General features: G+C 39.0%; 1 protein-coding gene across 1 annotated transcript in view; it reads left to right on the top strand.

Annotated features, from left to right (window-relative positions):
• Nucleotides 1-17257, top strand: part of rras (RAS related) — a 36666-nt gene extending 19409 nt beyond the window's left edge. Inside the window, exons 5-7 of the mRNA XM_075454170.1 lie at nucleotides 12308-12416; nucleotides 13797-13915; nucleotides 16422-17257. Of these exons, the coding sequence (XP_075310285.1) occupies nucleotides 12308-12416; nucleotides 13797-13915; nucleotides 16422-16509 (316 nt within the window). The 3' untranslated portion in view covers nucleotides 16510-17257. The remainder of the gene's footprint in view (nucleotides 1-12307; nucleotides 12417-13796; nucleotides 13916-16421) is intronic.
• The last annotated feature ends 538 nt before the right edge of the window (nucleotides 17258-17795 follow it).

Below are 17795 nucleotides of genomic sequence, written 5' to 3'. Positions count from 1 at the left end.
TATTTGTGAATCTTGCCACAGAAATGTCTCTCATGAAGTGTAGGCTCAAACTCAAAGCAGACATGTGTTGAATTTCCTGTCTCACTTTAATCACCTTGCCTTGAGAGAGTGTTATTTTCTAAATAAATGAACAATTCTTTTATTTGAAAAAATATAAATCTATAGTAGAATAATTACATATGCATACATAAGCCCTTTTTCCATCAGATTCTGTAGCGAATTAAAAGTTATATCGCATTACTTTGTTGCGATATAAGATGCGTTCGGTTGGTTTTCCATCAAACAGGACGATTCTAGCGAAATAAAATGACATCACCGGAACGTGCTGATGCGCATTATTCTGACTCGACCAGATGATTTTCCATTACAAAAGTGGCGAGTTGTAGCGAATTAGAATGCTCGGTAGCGGGAATTTAATTGCTCGCGCTGTTATTGTCAGCCTCCTGTTATAACAGTTGCTATAACTTTCAAGGCTACGTACCTTTTCACCACCGGCTTTCGTTTTATTTATTAGGCTAGTTACTTATTTAGAGTTATGGACCGTAGGATAGGACTAAACATGCTGCTAGTGCTGCTATGTCAGCTTATAATAGCCGTCAGAAATTTAAGAAGGAGGATCCTTCATCCGCAGGATCCGCAGCATAATTAATTCTCGCCTCGCTCTCATCGATGAGAGCGAGGCGAGAATTAATTATGCTGCTTCAGGACCTCCCGAATTGTGTTTAAAAAAAGCAGAGTCTCTGCTCTCGACCAGTTGTTTCTTTTATCATCGGACATTGTTGTTACTAGTTGTTGCTGCTGTTTTGATACCGACAGGATAGGTGAAATGGGGCGGCTGAGCGGCTCAACAACAACATTCGAATCCTCGCGCTTTACCAATACCATCTGCGCATGCGTGGCTAGTCTGAATCGCATTAACCTTTTCCATCACTTCTGTAGCGATACAACTTAGCCCTGAACCACCTATTTCGAGCGAATTGATTTAATGCGACAAAACAGGCGTTCTAGCGATTTAACCGTTTTTCCATCACATGTATCGCACTAACTTCTTGATGCGCATCAAATTAAAGCGAATCATGTCGTTGATGGAAAAAGGGCTATAGATCTATCTATAAACAGAGATAAACTGTACAAGGAGAGAGAGAGATTTTGTACTGCTAGTCTGTTAAAAACATTCTCTTGAGGTTATAGGGATCTAATAGCAATTGGTTTTTTTCATTGCAGGTAGGGTTTTTTAAGGCCGATGCCGATACCGATTATTTTGACATCAGTCTTAACCGATACCCGATATGTGCTGCCGATTTATTTTATTTTTTTTTTGGGGGGGGGTGGGGGCGATTCTTGAAGCCGATATTGTTTTTTCTACCTCCATTTACATGATAAAAATGATGGTCAATATGGTTTTAGATCCAACCGTTCAACAACATTAGCAGTATTAGAAGCAGTAGAGGAAATTACAAATTCATTACACAGTAAAAAATTTGCAGCCGGAATATTTATTGACTAAAAAAAAGCATTTGATACTATCAATCATTCAATTTTATTGAAAAAGCTTGAAAGGTATGGTATAAGGGGAGTGGCTTGGGATTGGGTAAAGAGTTATTTATCAGAGAGAAAACAGTTTGTTAAGATGGGTGAGTACGAGTCAGAGCATCGAGGTATTGTCTGTGGAGTTCCTCAAGGATCTATAATTGGTCCAAAATTATTCATTTTATACATAAATGACATTTTTAGTGTATCCAAAGCAATAAATATGATATTATTTGCAGATGATACAAACATATTTTTTTCCCATGAGAATTATAAAGCGCTAATGAATATTGCAAACCAGGAAATGGAAAAAATTAAAATATGGATGGACCTGAACAAATTATCTTTAAATTTAGATAAAACTAAAGTAATTATATTTGGAAATTGTAAAAACACAGAATTGGGAATAAAAGTAAATAGTGTTATAGTTGAAAATGTTTCAGAAAACAAATTTTTAGGAATGATAATTGACTAAATTGGAAGGCTCATATCAGCCACATACAAAATAAAGTTTCAAAAAACATTTCAATAATCAATAAAATAAAATATGTATTGGATTATAAAGCTCTCCATCTGTTGTATAGTTGTCTTGTGCTGCCTTATCTAACGTATGGTATTGAAGTCTGGGGTAATAACTACAAAAGCTCCTTAAATTTACTCTGGAAATTGCAAAAAAAGGCTTTTAGAACCATACATAAAGCTGGATTTTATGATCACACACACACATTATTGCTGCAATCTAAACACTTCAAATTGCTGTATTTGGTAAACTTTTATACAGCTCAATTATTGTACAAAGCCAGTATGAATACTCTGCCGGATAATATTTAAAGTGCCAGCGGTGAGAACCACCAGAAAAAGCATGTGTGTGTCTGTCACACAAACTGAAGAAATTTTGTAATGTATATTCACGGGCTATTATGTTATCATCATATAAATTGTGATTAACATCAAATAAGAGATGAGAAGATATGTGTAATAATATGTTAAAATTAGGTTGACAGTGTATGTAAGACGCATCCATATAAATTGTCATTTTTGAATGGGGGTGGGAGCAAATAAGTATTTTTACTTCATCTCACTCCCTTTCGAGCGAGTATTGATTTCTGTTACCTTTGTTCTAAATAAATATGTAAATTCATGTATTATGGAAATGTATTTATTTTGTAATCTGCATGAAAAAAAAAAATAAGCTCGAAATAAACACTCAATCAAAATGACACAATGATAACAAATGTTACACAAGTCTCAATTTAAACAAAAATAAACATTTATTAACAAAACATATTAACAGCAAACATTGTAGAACATTTAAATATATAACAATAAAAATACCCTGCCTCTTGCCCATTGACCGCTGGGATAGGCTCCAGCCCCCCCGCGACCCGACCGACGGATTCAGCGGTATAGAAAATGGATGGATAATAAAAATAAACAATCTTAACACTTAGCAGCTTGAGGCCATTGTAGTGCAAATCACTCTCCTAAAAATATTTGTAAACAGCAATACAACAAAAAAAGTAAATAAATAAAAAGAAAGAAATGTTAACAATCTGAACCTGAACCAGCGAATGGCAGGTGTTGCACTGAGCCTTGCCTGGTGTTGGCTCAGTGAAGTGCTGCCCTACGAGATTTGACTTCTTTTCAGCCATTTCTTTAAAAAGACACAAAAAACACAAATTCAGTATATTTTTTTATCTGGTGCTACATCTTCTGTTTGTTTTGTAAATTAAACAGTTTGTTAAAATAAAATGACCAGGATTTATTATCCCATCTATTATGCAAAGACAACACACTAGTAGGCCTAAAGGAAACTGTCAAAGACAGAGAGAGAGAGAGAGACACACAGACACACAGGATAGCGATTAGTAGGCGTTGCTACGTTAAACGACCCAATCTCGCGACGTCTATGGTGAAAGTCGTTCATTTCCTTTCACAATCTTGATTTTATGTTTTTAACTGAGACATGGCTCAACAAAAACACAGCAAATGCAGTCTTGATTGAGTCTAGTCCACCTCACTTCAATTTTGTGTCTGAAACACGAGAAAACTAGAGGGATGGGGGTGTTTGGGCCATGTTCAGGGACAATATACCCACCCACAAGTTATCATTTGGTTTTTTTTCATCATTTGAGTATGTGTCATTCAAAATGGAGATAAAACAATCTTCCATACTTTATATCACCATTTACAAAACACCACAGAATTGTTTTATTGATTTTACTGAACTACTTTCAATTGTGTGCACTACTTTTGACTGTTTAGTCATAACAGGGGACTTGAATGTGCACGTGGATGTAGCCCTTAACAAGCAAGCTAAAGAGCTCTCTGCTGTCCTTGAAATGTTTGGTCTAACTCAGCATGTGACTGAGCCCACTCACAACAGAGGGGACACTCTAGATGTGCTCATTTCAAAGGATGTTGTTATCTCAAATGTGGACGTCATCGATGTTGCTTTATCTGATCATTTTTGTCTGTTATACCCAAACCAGCAGCTGGGTCTGCAGTTGTTCAGGGAAGACTCATAAATGACAGAACAGGGTCACAGTTTATGCAAATTATTAGGTTTGAGAACACCTCGTGTTCTAATGTTGATGATCTGTTGAACTCTTACACATCAAGTCTCTTAAATGTTTTGGATACCATTGCTCCTGTCAAGGTTAGAATGGTTAAAAGTAGGCAAAGGGCGCCATGGAGGAAAGAAGAGTCGGTCAGGGCACAGAAAAGGGAGTGCCGGAGAGCCAAGTCAAAGCTCCAGGTTCATTATGAGACTTACAAAGAAAAGCTATGTGTGTTCAACCAGACTTTGCGTAGAAAAAGGGAGAGTTATTTTTCTGAAATCATCAAAAACTGCAGTAACAACTCTCGTGTCCTGTTTGATACAGTAAAAAGATTAACAAACCCTCCAGTTTCACTGCCTTTAGAACTCATTTCTACATCCAAGTGTGATGAGTTTGCAATATTCTTTAATGACAAAGTTAAAGGCATTAAAAATGCAATAATTTCCACAACACAAATAACTACTCTGCAGCCAGCTAGACACCTAGAGCTGACACATTTCACACCTGTTACTGACAAAACAGTCGAAGAGATCATCTGCAGTCTGAGTTCATCAACGTGCTGCCTTGATGAGTTGCCCACTAGATTCCTAAAGTCTGTGCTGAGCAGTTTACCACAACTCGCTCATCTAGTCAACATCTCACTCCAGACTGGAACATTTCCAAAGGCCTTAAAAACCGCTGAGCCCCTTCTAAAGAAGAGCAATCTTGATGCCACAGTACTGAACAACTATCAGTCCATATCAAACCTGCCATTCTTAAGGAAAAGTCCTAGAAAAAGTTGTATACCAACAGCTTCGTGACTTTCTCCTGTCTAACAATGCTTTTGATACTTTCCAATCAGGCTTTAGGCCCCACCACAGCACTGAGACAGCTCTGATCAAGGTGACAAATGACATCCGCCTAAACACAGATGCAAGTAAAGTCTCAGTCTTAGTTCTGCTGGACCTGAGTGCTGCCTTTGACACAGTTGACCATGCGATCTTATTACAGAGGTTAGGAGACTGGGTGGGAATCTCTGGTCGTGCTTTAAACTGGTTCAGGTCCTATCTGGAGGACAGGAAATATTTTGTTGAAATTGGTAACTGTCTCAGACCAAATCGCTATGACCTGTGGGGTTCCCCAGGGGTCAATCCTGGGACCCGTATTGTTCAATCTGCACATGCTTCCATTAGGTAATACCCAATACAGTTAGACTACTGTAACCGCCAGGTGACTGGTCTCTCTAAACGGGCTGTAAGACAGCTGCAGTACATCCAGAACGCTGCTGCTCGAGTCCTGACTAGAACCAGGAAATACGACCATATTAGTCCAGTGCTCAGGTCTCTGCACTGGCTTCCTGTCGCTCAGAGAATAGACTTTAAAACAGCTCTGCTCATGTACAAGTCTCTTCATGGTCTAGCGCTAAAGTACATCTCTGACATGTTAGAGCCATATGAACCAACTGGGGCTCTGAGAACCTCAGGGAGGGGTCTCCTGCTGGTGCCCAGAGTCAGGACTAAACTAGGTGAGGCTGCGTTTCAGTTTTATGCTCCTAAAATCTCGAACAGTCTTCCAGAAGATGTGAGACAGGCCTCAACTCTGACAATGTTTAAATCCAGGCTGAAGACAGTTCTATTTAGCTGTGCATATGACAACTGAAAGTATTTTATCTGCACTCTTCACTTTTAATTTAATAAATAATGATTATTTTTTATGTTTTTTGGAATGATTTTGTTTGCCTTCTTGTGATTTTATGTAGCTGTAAAGCACTTTGAATTGCCTTGTGTATGAATTGTGCTCTACAAATAAACTTGCCTTGCCTTATCCTGAAGCATAAAAAACATTAATAAAACAATAACAAATAAATAAACAAAACCATTAAGACTGTCTTATGAGACTTCCGGTTATGGCGGCGAGCTGATCGGCAGTGTAGTTCGAGAGCTCCCAGAACGGTCCGACATTTCCCCAGCTTCAGAGTAATTTATGCGAGCATATCTCAGAAACTTTTATGGGGAGATACGATTTAAGAAACGCTAAGACCACAACGAGTCGAAACTGTGAGGAAAACGAGGAAATGGCGACAGGAGGAGTCGACGCAGATGACGCTAATGTGCGTGCTACAATGGCTGCCCTGCAAGCTGGCATGGATGCTATCCGTGCTGACATAAAAGCAGGGCATTTGAACATGAAAAAAGAACTGAGCGGATTCTGCGAGACAATCAAAAAAGACATGAGAGAAGAGTTTGGGAACTTTAAAGAAGAAGTTAACCAACAATTGAGCGAGATCGGGGCAGAACTCAAGGACACAGAGGCTAGGGTGGAGGAGGTGGAGACCCGAGTGGCCGAGATGGAGGAGTGGAGTTTTACCGCGAAAGACATGCTCTTCCAGACTCTGAAGGAGCAAGAGAGCATCGTGTCAAAGTTAACGGATTTAGCAACACGCTCCCGCAGAAATAACCTCCGCATCTTCGGGATCCCCGAGGGGAAGGAGGGGAACAACGCAAGTGATTTTCTGGAGAGATTCATTAAGTCCGAGTTGCAACTCCCAGACATCGACCTCAATATACAACGCTAGGGGTGGTCGGTGGCGTAGTGGGTTAAGCAGCCGCCCCATGTACAGAGGCTTAGTCCTCGATGCAGCGGGCCCAGGTTCGACTTCCGCACCGAGCGGCCCTTTGCTGCGTGTCTTCCCCATCTCTCTGCCCCCTGCTTCCTGTCTCTCTCACACTGTCCTATCATTAAAGGCACAAAAAGCCCCAAAAAATACTTAAAAAAAAAAATAAAATAAAATATACAACGCTGCCACTGGTCACTCGGACCCAAACCATCACCGCAAGCCGCCCCGAGATCCATTACTTCCTCGTGTACAAAGCCAAGGATTTGGTGCTGAGCACCGCAAGGAAAAAGAAGGAGATACACTTCGAGGGGAAAAGAGTGTACTTCGATCACGACTACCCAGCAAAAGTGATTAAAAAAAGAGGAAGAAATACGCCCCACTGAGGAAGGTGTTAAAAGAACGAGGACTCAAGATTTCAAACACCTGCACCTGCAAGGCTCCGGGTCTTTTATGATGAAGGACCCACCACATATGACAACGCGGACGAGGCGACGGAGGATATGCTGAAGAGGGGGATACTGACAGCCGACGAGGGAAATACGAGCGCCGACGCATCCCGGGCAACTGCGGCACCGCGCAAGAAGCAGGAAAGAAACGCATGGCAGACCAGCGGGTCCCCAAAGCAGGCAATGTCTGAGACAGGTCCTCAGACATTGAACGAGAAACCAGAGAAAAGCTCCGGAGATTTCAACGATCCATTACACTGCGGGGGGATATGACCTGAGGTGCACTCGTGAGTGGTAATGAGAGGAGGGTAAAATTATTAATGATAATTATTGGTTATAATTGTTATTATAATGATGGTTTTGGCTCTTAGCTCATAATATTGTGAAAATACCGATCGGACTGTTTCACGGGGTGACAGAAACTGCACCGAAAACTGCGAGTTCTAAAACCACCCAGGACGATGTTAGGATGCATCCGGAGGGGCCCTTCCTTTGGAGGCCTCCCCTCCCCGTTCAGAAGTTGTTATTTCACTTCACCTTTGGAGGTTATTTTTGTTTGTTTATGTTCAGCACAGATGTTTTTTATTTACATGTTTAGATTAATGGAAGGGAAAAATATGTGGACTGGAATTAAGAGGTAGGATGTCAAATCAGGAATACAGAATAATTACTTTAAATGTCAATGGTCTACAAAATCCTATCAAAAGGAGCAAGTTGATTACTAAGATGAAAAGAGAAAAACAACAGATTATTTTTTGGCAGGAGACTCACCTTAGTGATAAAGAGCATGAAAAGTTTAAACAGTTGGGTTTTAAGAATGCTTATTACTCATCTTATAAACATTGTCAAAAGATAAGTCATAATACTAATCTCTAACAAAGTTGTTTTCCAGATCTCTAAACAAATAAGGGATACTGAGGGGAGATTCATTTTAGTGAAAGGTTATATTGATCACAAGCAGGTAACACTGTTGAATGTGTATAGACCCCCTGGTAATGGCAAGGCATCTTTATTTATATAGCGCATTTCATACCACAGGCAACTCAATGTGCTCTACATAAAGACAAGGCATTTAAAAGAACAGCATAAAGAAGCAATTTAAAGAGAAAAAAATAGAATAAAAATTAAATACACAGTTAAAAGCAATCAAAAAAGAGGGGAAAAAGAAAGACATAAACTCAACCATAATGATAAAGTATTTATAAAGAAAATATTCGATTTGATTGCTGAAGACACTGAAGGGGTTCTGGTCTGTGGCGGAGATTGGAATATACAATTACAACCATCCTTTGACTCTAATGTATCAAAAAGAATTAACCCTGAAACAGTCACTGTTAAGAAACTTCTCCTTGAAGCAGGTATGTTGGACGTTTGGAGGGAACTGAACCCCACAGCAAGGCAGTTTACGTTTTTCACCCACCCCCATAATGTTCATTCACGGATTGACTATTTTTTTATGTTCAACTCAGAAAGACACAGAATCCTGAAATGTCAAATAGGGGTAAAAGATATCTCAGACCACGCAGGTGTATATCTTTCCTTACATCTGGATACTGAAACGAAAAACACGACATGGAGGCTTAATACAAGCTTATTAAATGACCCACTGTGTAAACAATATATTCATAAGGAATTTAAAGAATATTTAGAACAAAACGACACCGGAGAAGTGACTCCTGGTACTGTATGGGATGCTGCCAAGGCAGTAATACGGGGAAGACTTATAATGTGGTCCTCAATTAAAAAGAGGGAGAAACAGAAACGAATAAATGACTTATTACAGGAACTAAAAGACCTAGAAATGAAACATATTGAACTTAATAACCCCAAATTATTAGATCAGATAAAACTCACTAAACAAAACTTAAATAAACTATATGATAGTCATGAGGAGATTATGGCAAAGTTCATCAGGCAAAGGTACTATGATAATGGACCAAGGGCTAAAAAACTGTTAGCCTGGAGGATAAGAAAACAGCAAGAGGAAAGGTCCATCCATAAAATTAAGGACACACAATCTGGAAAGATGTGTCATAAATTAAAAGAAATACAGAAGTCCTTTGAAGATTACTACAAAGATCTGTACACTCGACCAAAGGGAGCTGATTCTTTGAGTATTACACATTTAACTCGCTGGATCTTCCGTCCATTGGATTAGTACAGATCAAAATAATGATGAACAAAATAACACAAAAAGAGTTGGATAATGCGATCTCCAGACTCAAAACAAATAAAATGCCAGGTGAGGACGGATATTCTGCAGAATGGTATAAAGCATTTAGAGAGTTACTATCACCATCATTATTGAAATGTTTTAATTTTACACTTAGTGGGGGAGAAATACCAGTTTCCTGGAGATGTGCTATCATTTCTGTAATTCCTAAGGTGGGTAAAGATAAATCTGAGTGTGGCTCTTACAGACCAATATCGATCCTAAACCTAGATTATAAATTATACGCCTCAATAATTGCAAAAAGATTAGAAAATATTATTCCGGACATAATAGACGAAGACCAGACAGGTTTTCTTAAAACCAGACAGACACAAGATAACGTAAGACAGGCGTTACATTTGATGGAGTACATGAGTAAAAATAAAGATAAGTCAATTGCTCTCAGCCTTGACACTGAAAAGGCATTCGATTCAGTTAGTTGGGAATACCTATATTTAACATTACAAAAATTTGGCTTTGATATTAAAGTTATTTCATGTTTAAAAAAATTATATCATTCTCCCTTAGCCAGAATCAAAATAAACGGTAGTTTGACCAATCCTGTGCCACTTGAAAGAGGCTGTCGGCAGGGATGTCCCTTGAGCCCGACTTTGTTTGCTCTATTTATCGAGCCGTTGGCTCAGGCTATTAGAGAAGACCAGAACATTAAGGGAATCTGGTTTAAAGGCAGAGAGTATAAGACCTGCCTTTACGCAGATGACGTATTAATCACTCTTTCCCAACCAGATCTGAGTTTACCAACATTAATGTCTTTCCTGAAAGCATTTGGTCACTACTCGGGTTATAAGTTAAACATTCATAAAACACAAGTTATCTCATTTAATTATATTCCCCCACCTCAAATAAATAACCTGTGCAATTTTAAATGGGAAAATAATATTATTAAATACTCAAAGGATTTATCTACCATCTACGCAACAAATTATCCTCCAATTACAACAGAGATGAAGGCAGATTTGAATAAATGGAGTTTATTACCACTGGACTTGCATAACAGAATAGATATAGTTAAAATGAACATCTTACCACGATTGCTTTTTCTTTTTCTGTCAATCAATACCAACAGAAATACCGCAAAAACAATTAATAGAATGGAAGAGAATGCTATCTGGGTTCATTTGGAGAGGCCTTAAACCAAGGATTAGGTATAAAACATTGCAATTGTCTAAGGAAAAAGGAGGTTTGGCCTTGCCGAACATAGAGAACTACTACAAATCTGCACAGCTCAGATACTTGATCTATTTGTGCGACCCATATTACAATGCCAAATGGAAAAATATAGAATTAAGCCAACTGGATATTCCCCTTCAGAGTTTGCTGGGTGATAGAAATCTATATATCTAAACAAACTGGAAAAACACATGAAAATATTACGTTGGGTAGCACATGATAAGGATTTTAAACCTGCCCTGATGGATGGACGCTTTAAACAGTGGCTCCCCAAAGGTATCACAACATACTGTCTTATTTCTGACAAAAGGACACTAGATTGCTTTCAAAAACTTAAAGATAAATACGACTTAGAAAATCAAGACTTTTTCAGATACCTTCAAGTTAGAGCCCATTTTAACTGTGATGTAAGCACAACAGAGGAAGCCAGTTCTGATTTAATAAACATTTTGATCGAGGCATATAAATCCAAACTAAACCGGAAACTGATCTCTAAAATTTACTCCTGTTTACAGTCATCTAATGGTACTCCTACTCTTTATGTTAAATCCAAATGGAAAAAAGAAGCTAAAATAACCATTTCAGAAGATGATTGGTTGAACATTTGCAAAACTCAAATGAGTACTTCCAGCTCTGGTTATTGGAGGGAATTTTCGTGGAAGAATATAATACGATTCTTTATCACTCCCAAAATCAAACAGCTTCAGAAGGGTCAGACAAGTTATGGAAAGTGTTGGAGAGAGTGTGGTAACGCAGAGGCGGATCATTTCCATGTCTTCTGGGACTGTCCGATTATACAAACGTACTGCCGGGATGTAGTAGTGAAAATTAACTCAATACTGGGCTTTGAGATTAAATATGATTTTTGTACAATTTATCTTGGTGATATTTCCCCCACAATCAGTGCTACTGATAAATATTTGATTAAAATAATGTTGATCGCCTGTAAAAAAGCTATTACGCGAAGATGGCTATCGAAAGAGTCCCCATCTAAAGAGGAGTGGACTGCAATTGTGAAGCAAATATTTGACATGGAAAAACTGACTTTTTTCATGAACTTGAACATGGACAAATTCACCGCGTTATGGAGGAAGTGGACAGCTCATCCTGAATAAGTGACACTGTCATAACTTGTGCTCTGTTTTTTCTTTCTTTTTTCATTTAATTTTATGCTTGGGTGCGGTGCCCCCTACTGCCCTATTTGATGTGCTCTCTCAGGTTTGCTGTATGTGAGAATGGTTTTGTCCTGTCTTGGTAAGAAGACTTGACTAATGAAGAATAAATAGAACAGAATTATTGAAGTATCTCTAAACCCTGCACCTACCTCTTATATACATATTGTTGTATCTTTCCCTGCGTAATTGATATATATGCGTACATTTTTCCGTCTGTGCACCTTCTTCTTTGTTCTTTTTTTTTCTTCTTGTTCTTTTTTTTCTTGTTTCTACTTATATTGTAAATTGAAAAACTTAATAAAAATAAAGTTTAAAAAAAAAGACTGATGTCTTATAACACAGGAATTTACTCATATAATAAAGGAATTTATAATTAAAGTGGACCCGTTAAACAGTCTTTCTTTATCTGAGCTTAAGAGTGGATCTGAAATATTTTAAATGAACAGATAGTGGGGAGCGTGCTTAGATGGCTTGTGTTGCGCCGCTTTTGGTAGACTGCTTTTGTCAATATTGAAATCATCTTTTATCTTACATCCTTAAGTTATCCTAAAAACAAAAAATACAAATATATACTTATTCTCTATGTCTTCCACCAGTTATCATGAGATGCAGAAGTTCCACACCCAGATCCTGAGAGTGAAGGACCAAGACGACTTTCCAATGGTGCTAGTTGGAAACAAGGCTGACCTGGAGCAGCAAAGATTGGTAACACCTTCTCTCACGTGATACCAGCTTCATCACTGTTCCTGGAATATAATGGAGTGCAGGCATACATACTCTAGAGCAGAGTTCTCCAACCTTTTATCTTCTGTGAGCTACTTTTACGCAATTAAAGTGCTGGAGAGCTACTCATGTTTAGTAACAATTATTCACATTGCTAACTTCCATATAGTACCAGTGAATATGCTTGTTTTGCACGTAACACATTAAAAAATATTAATACAGAACACATATTGTGTATGACTTCAATTCATAAGCATGTGCATGTTGTGTTAAAACAACACTGGAGTGAAAACCAGGAGCACCTGTTCAAATCTGACTCCAGCTGTCTCACCGCATCCACAGGTAGCGCACAAACCCTCTGCGCCACAGTTTTCACACCAAAATGGACATCAGCAATAAGCAGATAGAATCTCCATCTTATTTTTATGGTCCTGGAATAATGCCAGAATTCTGCCACTGCTGTCATTGCCTCTTTAATGATCCCGCCATCAGTGGAGTGCTTTTTGTGCTTCTGTGTCTATCTTTTAGTTTACAACACTGTTGTTTGCAGAGTGTAGTTTTAAGCTATTTTACCATTTCTTTACAGTCGCTGCTTCCTGCTGGAAAGTTCCAGGAGAAGTTGCTGTGAACAATGAAATGCCACACTACATTGCATCTTTTACCAACTGCCAGGCTTGTGCCATCTATCAGACACACGTTTGTCATTCACATTTGTGAAACAGAAGTCCGTTTTCCACTCCAGGTGGAAAAATGTGTTTTTTTTGCCTCTTACTGGCGTGACTGAACTCTGCTTGTGTCATTGTTGCTAACAGCCTGGCAGCTGGTCAGCCTCTCCCCACTCCAACGACAGACAGCAGCACAGCGTAAATGTTTGGTTGACAAGTCGTTGACAAATAATCATTTAATCTCGGGAGAGGGAAGAACAGTAATCTGTCATTTTGATTGGATGGAAATTTAGATTGGTTTTACCAAGTGACAAATCATATTTCTGTTATTATATTATTGACCCCTTGGCGAGCCACCGGAAAGGGCCTCGCGATCGACATGTTGGAGACACCTGCTCTAGGGGGAAACTCCAGCAATCACATCATTGCTTGTCAGGCTTCTGGTTCAGTCTGTCGTCAATTGATACAGACCGATATGATGATGTGGAAAGACTGGCTCACCCACTACTGTGACAATGAAAGGTTGGAAAACCACTGCAGTATAGACTATAGACCCCTAAGAAAATTGAGTGCATTTTAACCATATCTTCCAGGTGTTCCCTTGCCTTTATAAATGACCATAATACTAATATGCTGGTGCACATTATTGCAGTGAATTTCCCTGATTGCGGATGGGATCTTTGTTAACTTTCTGCAGATCTCCAGGGAGGATGCTCAGGCATTTGCCAGTGAAAACAGGATCCACTACATGGAAGCTTCTGCAAAGAATCGCTACAATGTGGATGAAGCCTTCTTGAAGTTGGTGCATATTATCAGGTTGACCTCTTAATTATTTATCTTAATTTTAGTGAACAGGCCAGTTCAGCACCTAGACTCTTACTATGAACGCATGCTGTTGTAATTATATGCAAAATAACATCTGGATGGTAACATAATTTGCTTTTGTTGTGAAGAAAAGAGTAGTTGGACTCACCCTTGCACCCTCTTATGTGGAAGTTATTAACAGGAAACACATAGAAACATATTACATGGCAGCGTACACAGAATTCCCAATGACACCAGTTTGTGAGATTCTCTTATACTTCCTTATAACATTCTGTGCGTACGTGGCCAAAACCCAATCTCCCTCCGGCACCACTGTTTTCTGAGATTGCCACAACATCTTCCGTCATCACTTGACAGAGAACTTTCTGATCAAAATAATATGCGGTGTGAGCAGTAGCAAGGCCCTGCTCCCTCCCACACTTTAAAACCTGTATACTGTATACTTTTTAGCGTCGATGGCACCTTTTCAGATATGCAAGTTGCCAGTTCCATAGGAGCAAAAGTTCCATAAGGGATAATGCACCCAGAGAAGCTGACTTGAACTGATGCTGATAAGAAGTCGGAGGGTCCCTCTCCTCTTTAGTCTGGAGAGTGTGGCACCCATATTTTCCAATCAGTGTGACCACAGAAAGATTTTCAACTTTACCTAGTTTCAATAAACTTTGGCCCAGAGAGGACGGCAACATTTGTAGATCATGTTCACAATGTCTACTTCTTTGCATGCAAAAGCTTTAACCTGCATATGTGGTGGCCTGGTGAACTGTGTTCATAGACAATGAATTCTGGATTGGTTCCTGAGCTCATGCAGTGATTTTCATGACAGAATCATGCCCGTTTTTAATGGAGTCCTACCCGAGAGCCCAAAGGTCACTGGCATTCAATTTAGATTTTTGGCCATAGACTGCTCAGAAGGAATGTAGAGCAGTCATCTGCCAATAGGAAGGTCGGTGGTGTGATCCCAGGTTTTCTCGTTGGTTTAATCCTGGATTTTCTCGGACCACTTGTCTGAGTGTCCTTGGGAATGACACTGAACCCCACATTGCTTCTGATGTGTTCATCAGTGTGTAATAGACAAAAAGCACTGTGTAGCCCATAATGCTATCAAGGCTAAGAGTCCTGTATGAGTTTGTGTAGATGAGAATGTGGTTTGTTGTGTAAAAGCACTCTGAGTCGTCAACTTGACTAGAAAATTGTTTTATAAATAAAGTCCATTCACCAAATTTTCCACATACAGATGTCTTTAGATTCTTTAGGTTGGATTTGCAGATCCCATCAACCCATATTTTCTTCACAAAATCATTGGATTTGGAGATTTATTCACAACAGAACACTGAAAACATATCAGATGTTGAAAATGAGACATTCTGTTGTTTACATGTGCCCCAGCTTTTTTGGATTTGGCGTTGTAAAATGGCATTCTTTATTCCAAATCCTTGAATATTTTTAATTTTACTGCTCTGTTTAGGTGATGCGTTTGTCCTGCCAGGCATTAAAATATATTTTTGTCCACTTTTAGGCTTTTAAACCAAGGACAACAGTTCCCTTCAGATGAGATTCAAATGGCAACCCTGTTCAGATTATAAACTTATCGCTGGAAGTCCAGTTGAAAAAAAGCACCCTCCCTGGTGACATCGCATAGAGCTGCAGTGACACCTGATAAAACCTTTTTGTCATGCCTCACTGAGTACCTAAGTGCAGCCTAGTACTAGTGAAGGTGTTGACTAATGAATAAACATGAATATACCTGAAATCTAGATGTAGTGTAATTTTCTAAACCTCAGTTAAATTTGGTTTTAGTATCCTCCATAGTAGGAAATAAATAAGATAAAAAGGACACGTGACAAGGGTTATTTAAACCTCACGAGCAAGAACTCTGCGCTTCATATCTTTTAAGTCTTCATAAGTCAGTATTTTGAATAAAACTGAAATGGTGTGATGTTGAGCCTGCTGATGGTTTACAAATCCCAGAACGGTTTAGGCCCAAAATACATCTGTGATATGTTCAGAGAATATAAAGCCAGCAGAGCTCTTAGATCCAAGGACTCAGGCCAGCTGGTCCAGTCCAGAGTCCAGACTAAACATGGAGAAGCAGCATTTAGCTGTTACGCTGCAAACAAGTGGAACAAACTGCCAGTGGAGATAAACTTTCACCAAATGTAGACATTTTTAAATCCAGGTTAAAAACATTTCTTTTCTCGTGTCTATGCATGAAATCTGCACGGTATCTTTGAACTTATCTGGACTGTTGCTTGTTTTTAAATTCATTTAAATTATTTTATTTGTTTCTGTTTATATTCTTTTTTGTATTTTTAATGCTTCTTCCACTACCTGCTGCAATGCTTTTATTTCATGTAAAGCACTTTGAATTGTTTGTACATGAAATGTGCTACAAATAAATTTGATTTGATTTAATTTGATGTGTACAAGACATTGGGCTCCCACTCTGACCAAAACCTGTGAGTAATTATTCTCTGTTTCCTCTCTTACTAATTCACAGACACTTCCAGAAGATGGAAAGTCCCCCTCCGCCAAATCATCATATAGGGACAAAGAAAAGTGGTGGCTGTCCCTGTGTCATCATCTAGATGCTGTTAATATAGACACAACATTCTGCTTTAGCGTGTATAAAATGGTTTGTGTATGGATTCTTTTCTTTGTACATGCACACTATACTTGTGTGGGGGGTGCTTTGTGGGTGATGAATGGTGGGACTCATATGTTTAAAGGCATTTTTGAGGGTCAAAACTTGGTTTTATGGTAAGATTAAGATTAAGATCCGATTTATTGATCATGCATACATGCATACACACGAAATTTGTCCTCCGCTTTTAACCCATCCAGGTTGGCACCTGTTGACACACACATGCACATGCACAGGGTCACACACTCACACACTCAGAGACAGATGCCAACCTGGAGCGGTGGGCAGCCAATTAGAATTAGGTAAGATTTAGGGTAGGAGCTGTAACTGCAAAGGTGGGAGGTTAGGGAATACATTCTGCCAGGTGTGTTTGTGTGTAGGGGTGGGCGAAAAAAATCGATTCATGTACATATCGCGATTTTTTTTTTTTTATGGGATGATTTTAAAAATCGATTTTTCTCCCCTGAATCGATTATATTCGTCATATCCATGTCCAGAAAAACTTCATCAATTCATTACATTAAGTTATATTAAAACTAGCCCACATTTGTGCTGTGTGGACATTTGAATTAATTTTGTAACTGTAAACTTTAAAAAATGCTGTACATGTTAAAGTGTTAGTTCGCCATTTTGCACATTAAGCCCTGTTTTTAGGTAGTCTGGGGTGAATTATAGATGTTCTGATCACAATTTGGACATTTGTTGCTGAACGGAGCATTTAGGTATCCACTGCTGCAGCCCCCCCACCTTTGCATTGAGTCAATGACCACTCAAGCAAACAATCATAAAACGCCATTAAACTTTTTTTTTAAAAGACATGGAACTCACCGTGTGGTCAGTGGTGGACAGCGATAAATTGACCCGAAAATCGCAGCGAAATGTGCCTTCTAACAGTTGTTTTAGCATTTGGTGGACCTATTTTTCCGGACACCGTTGAATAGCAGCAGCAAGACATACAGCGACATACAGCGCGCGGAGTAATACTAGTCAAACCAATACAAATCAATGAAGACGGACAATAATGGTAATATAACTTCTCTGGAAGCGTATTTCGCGGTGATTTTCGAGCCAACGTATCGTTGTCCACCACAGACCACACGGTGAGTTTCATGTCTCTGCAAACGAAAGTTTAATGCCGTTTTATGATTGTTTGCTTGAGTGGTCATTGACTCAATGCAAAGGTGGGGGGGCTGCAGCAGTGGATACCTAAATGCTCCGTTCAGCACCAAA

Source organism: Odontesthes bonariensis, chromosome 21 (assembly GCF_027942865.1).
Source record: "Odontesthes bonariensis isolate fOdoBon6 chromosome 21, fOdoBon6.hap1, whole genome shotgun sequence".
NCBI classification, from domain to species: Eukaryota; Metazoa; Chordata; class Actinopteri; order Atheriniformes; family Atherinopsidae; genus Odontesthes; species Odontesthes bonariensis.
This window is presented reverse-complemented; position numbering and strand designations above follow the sequence as displayed.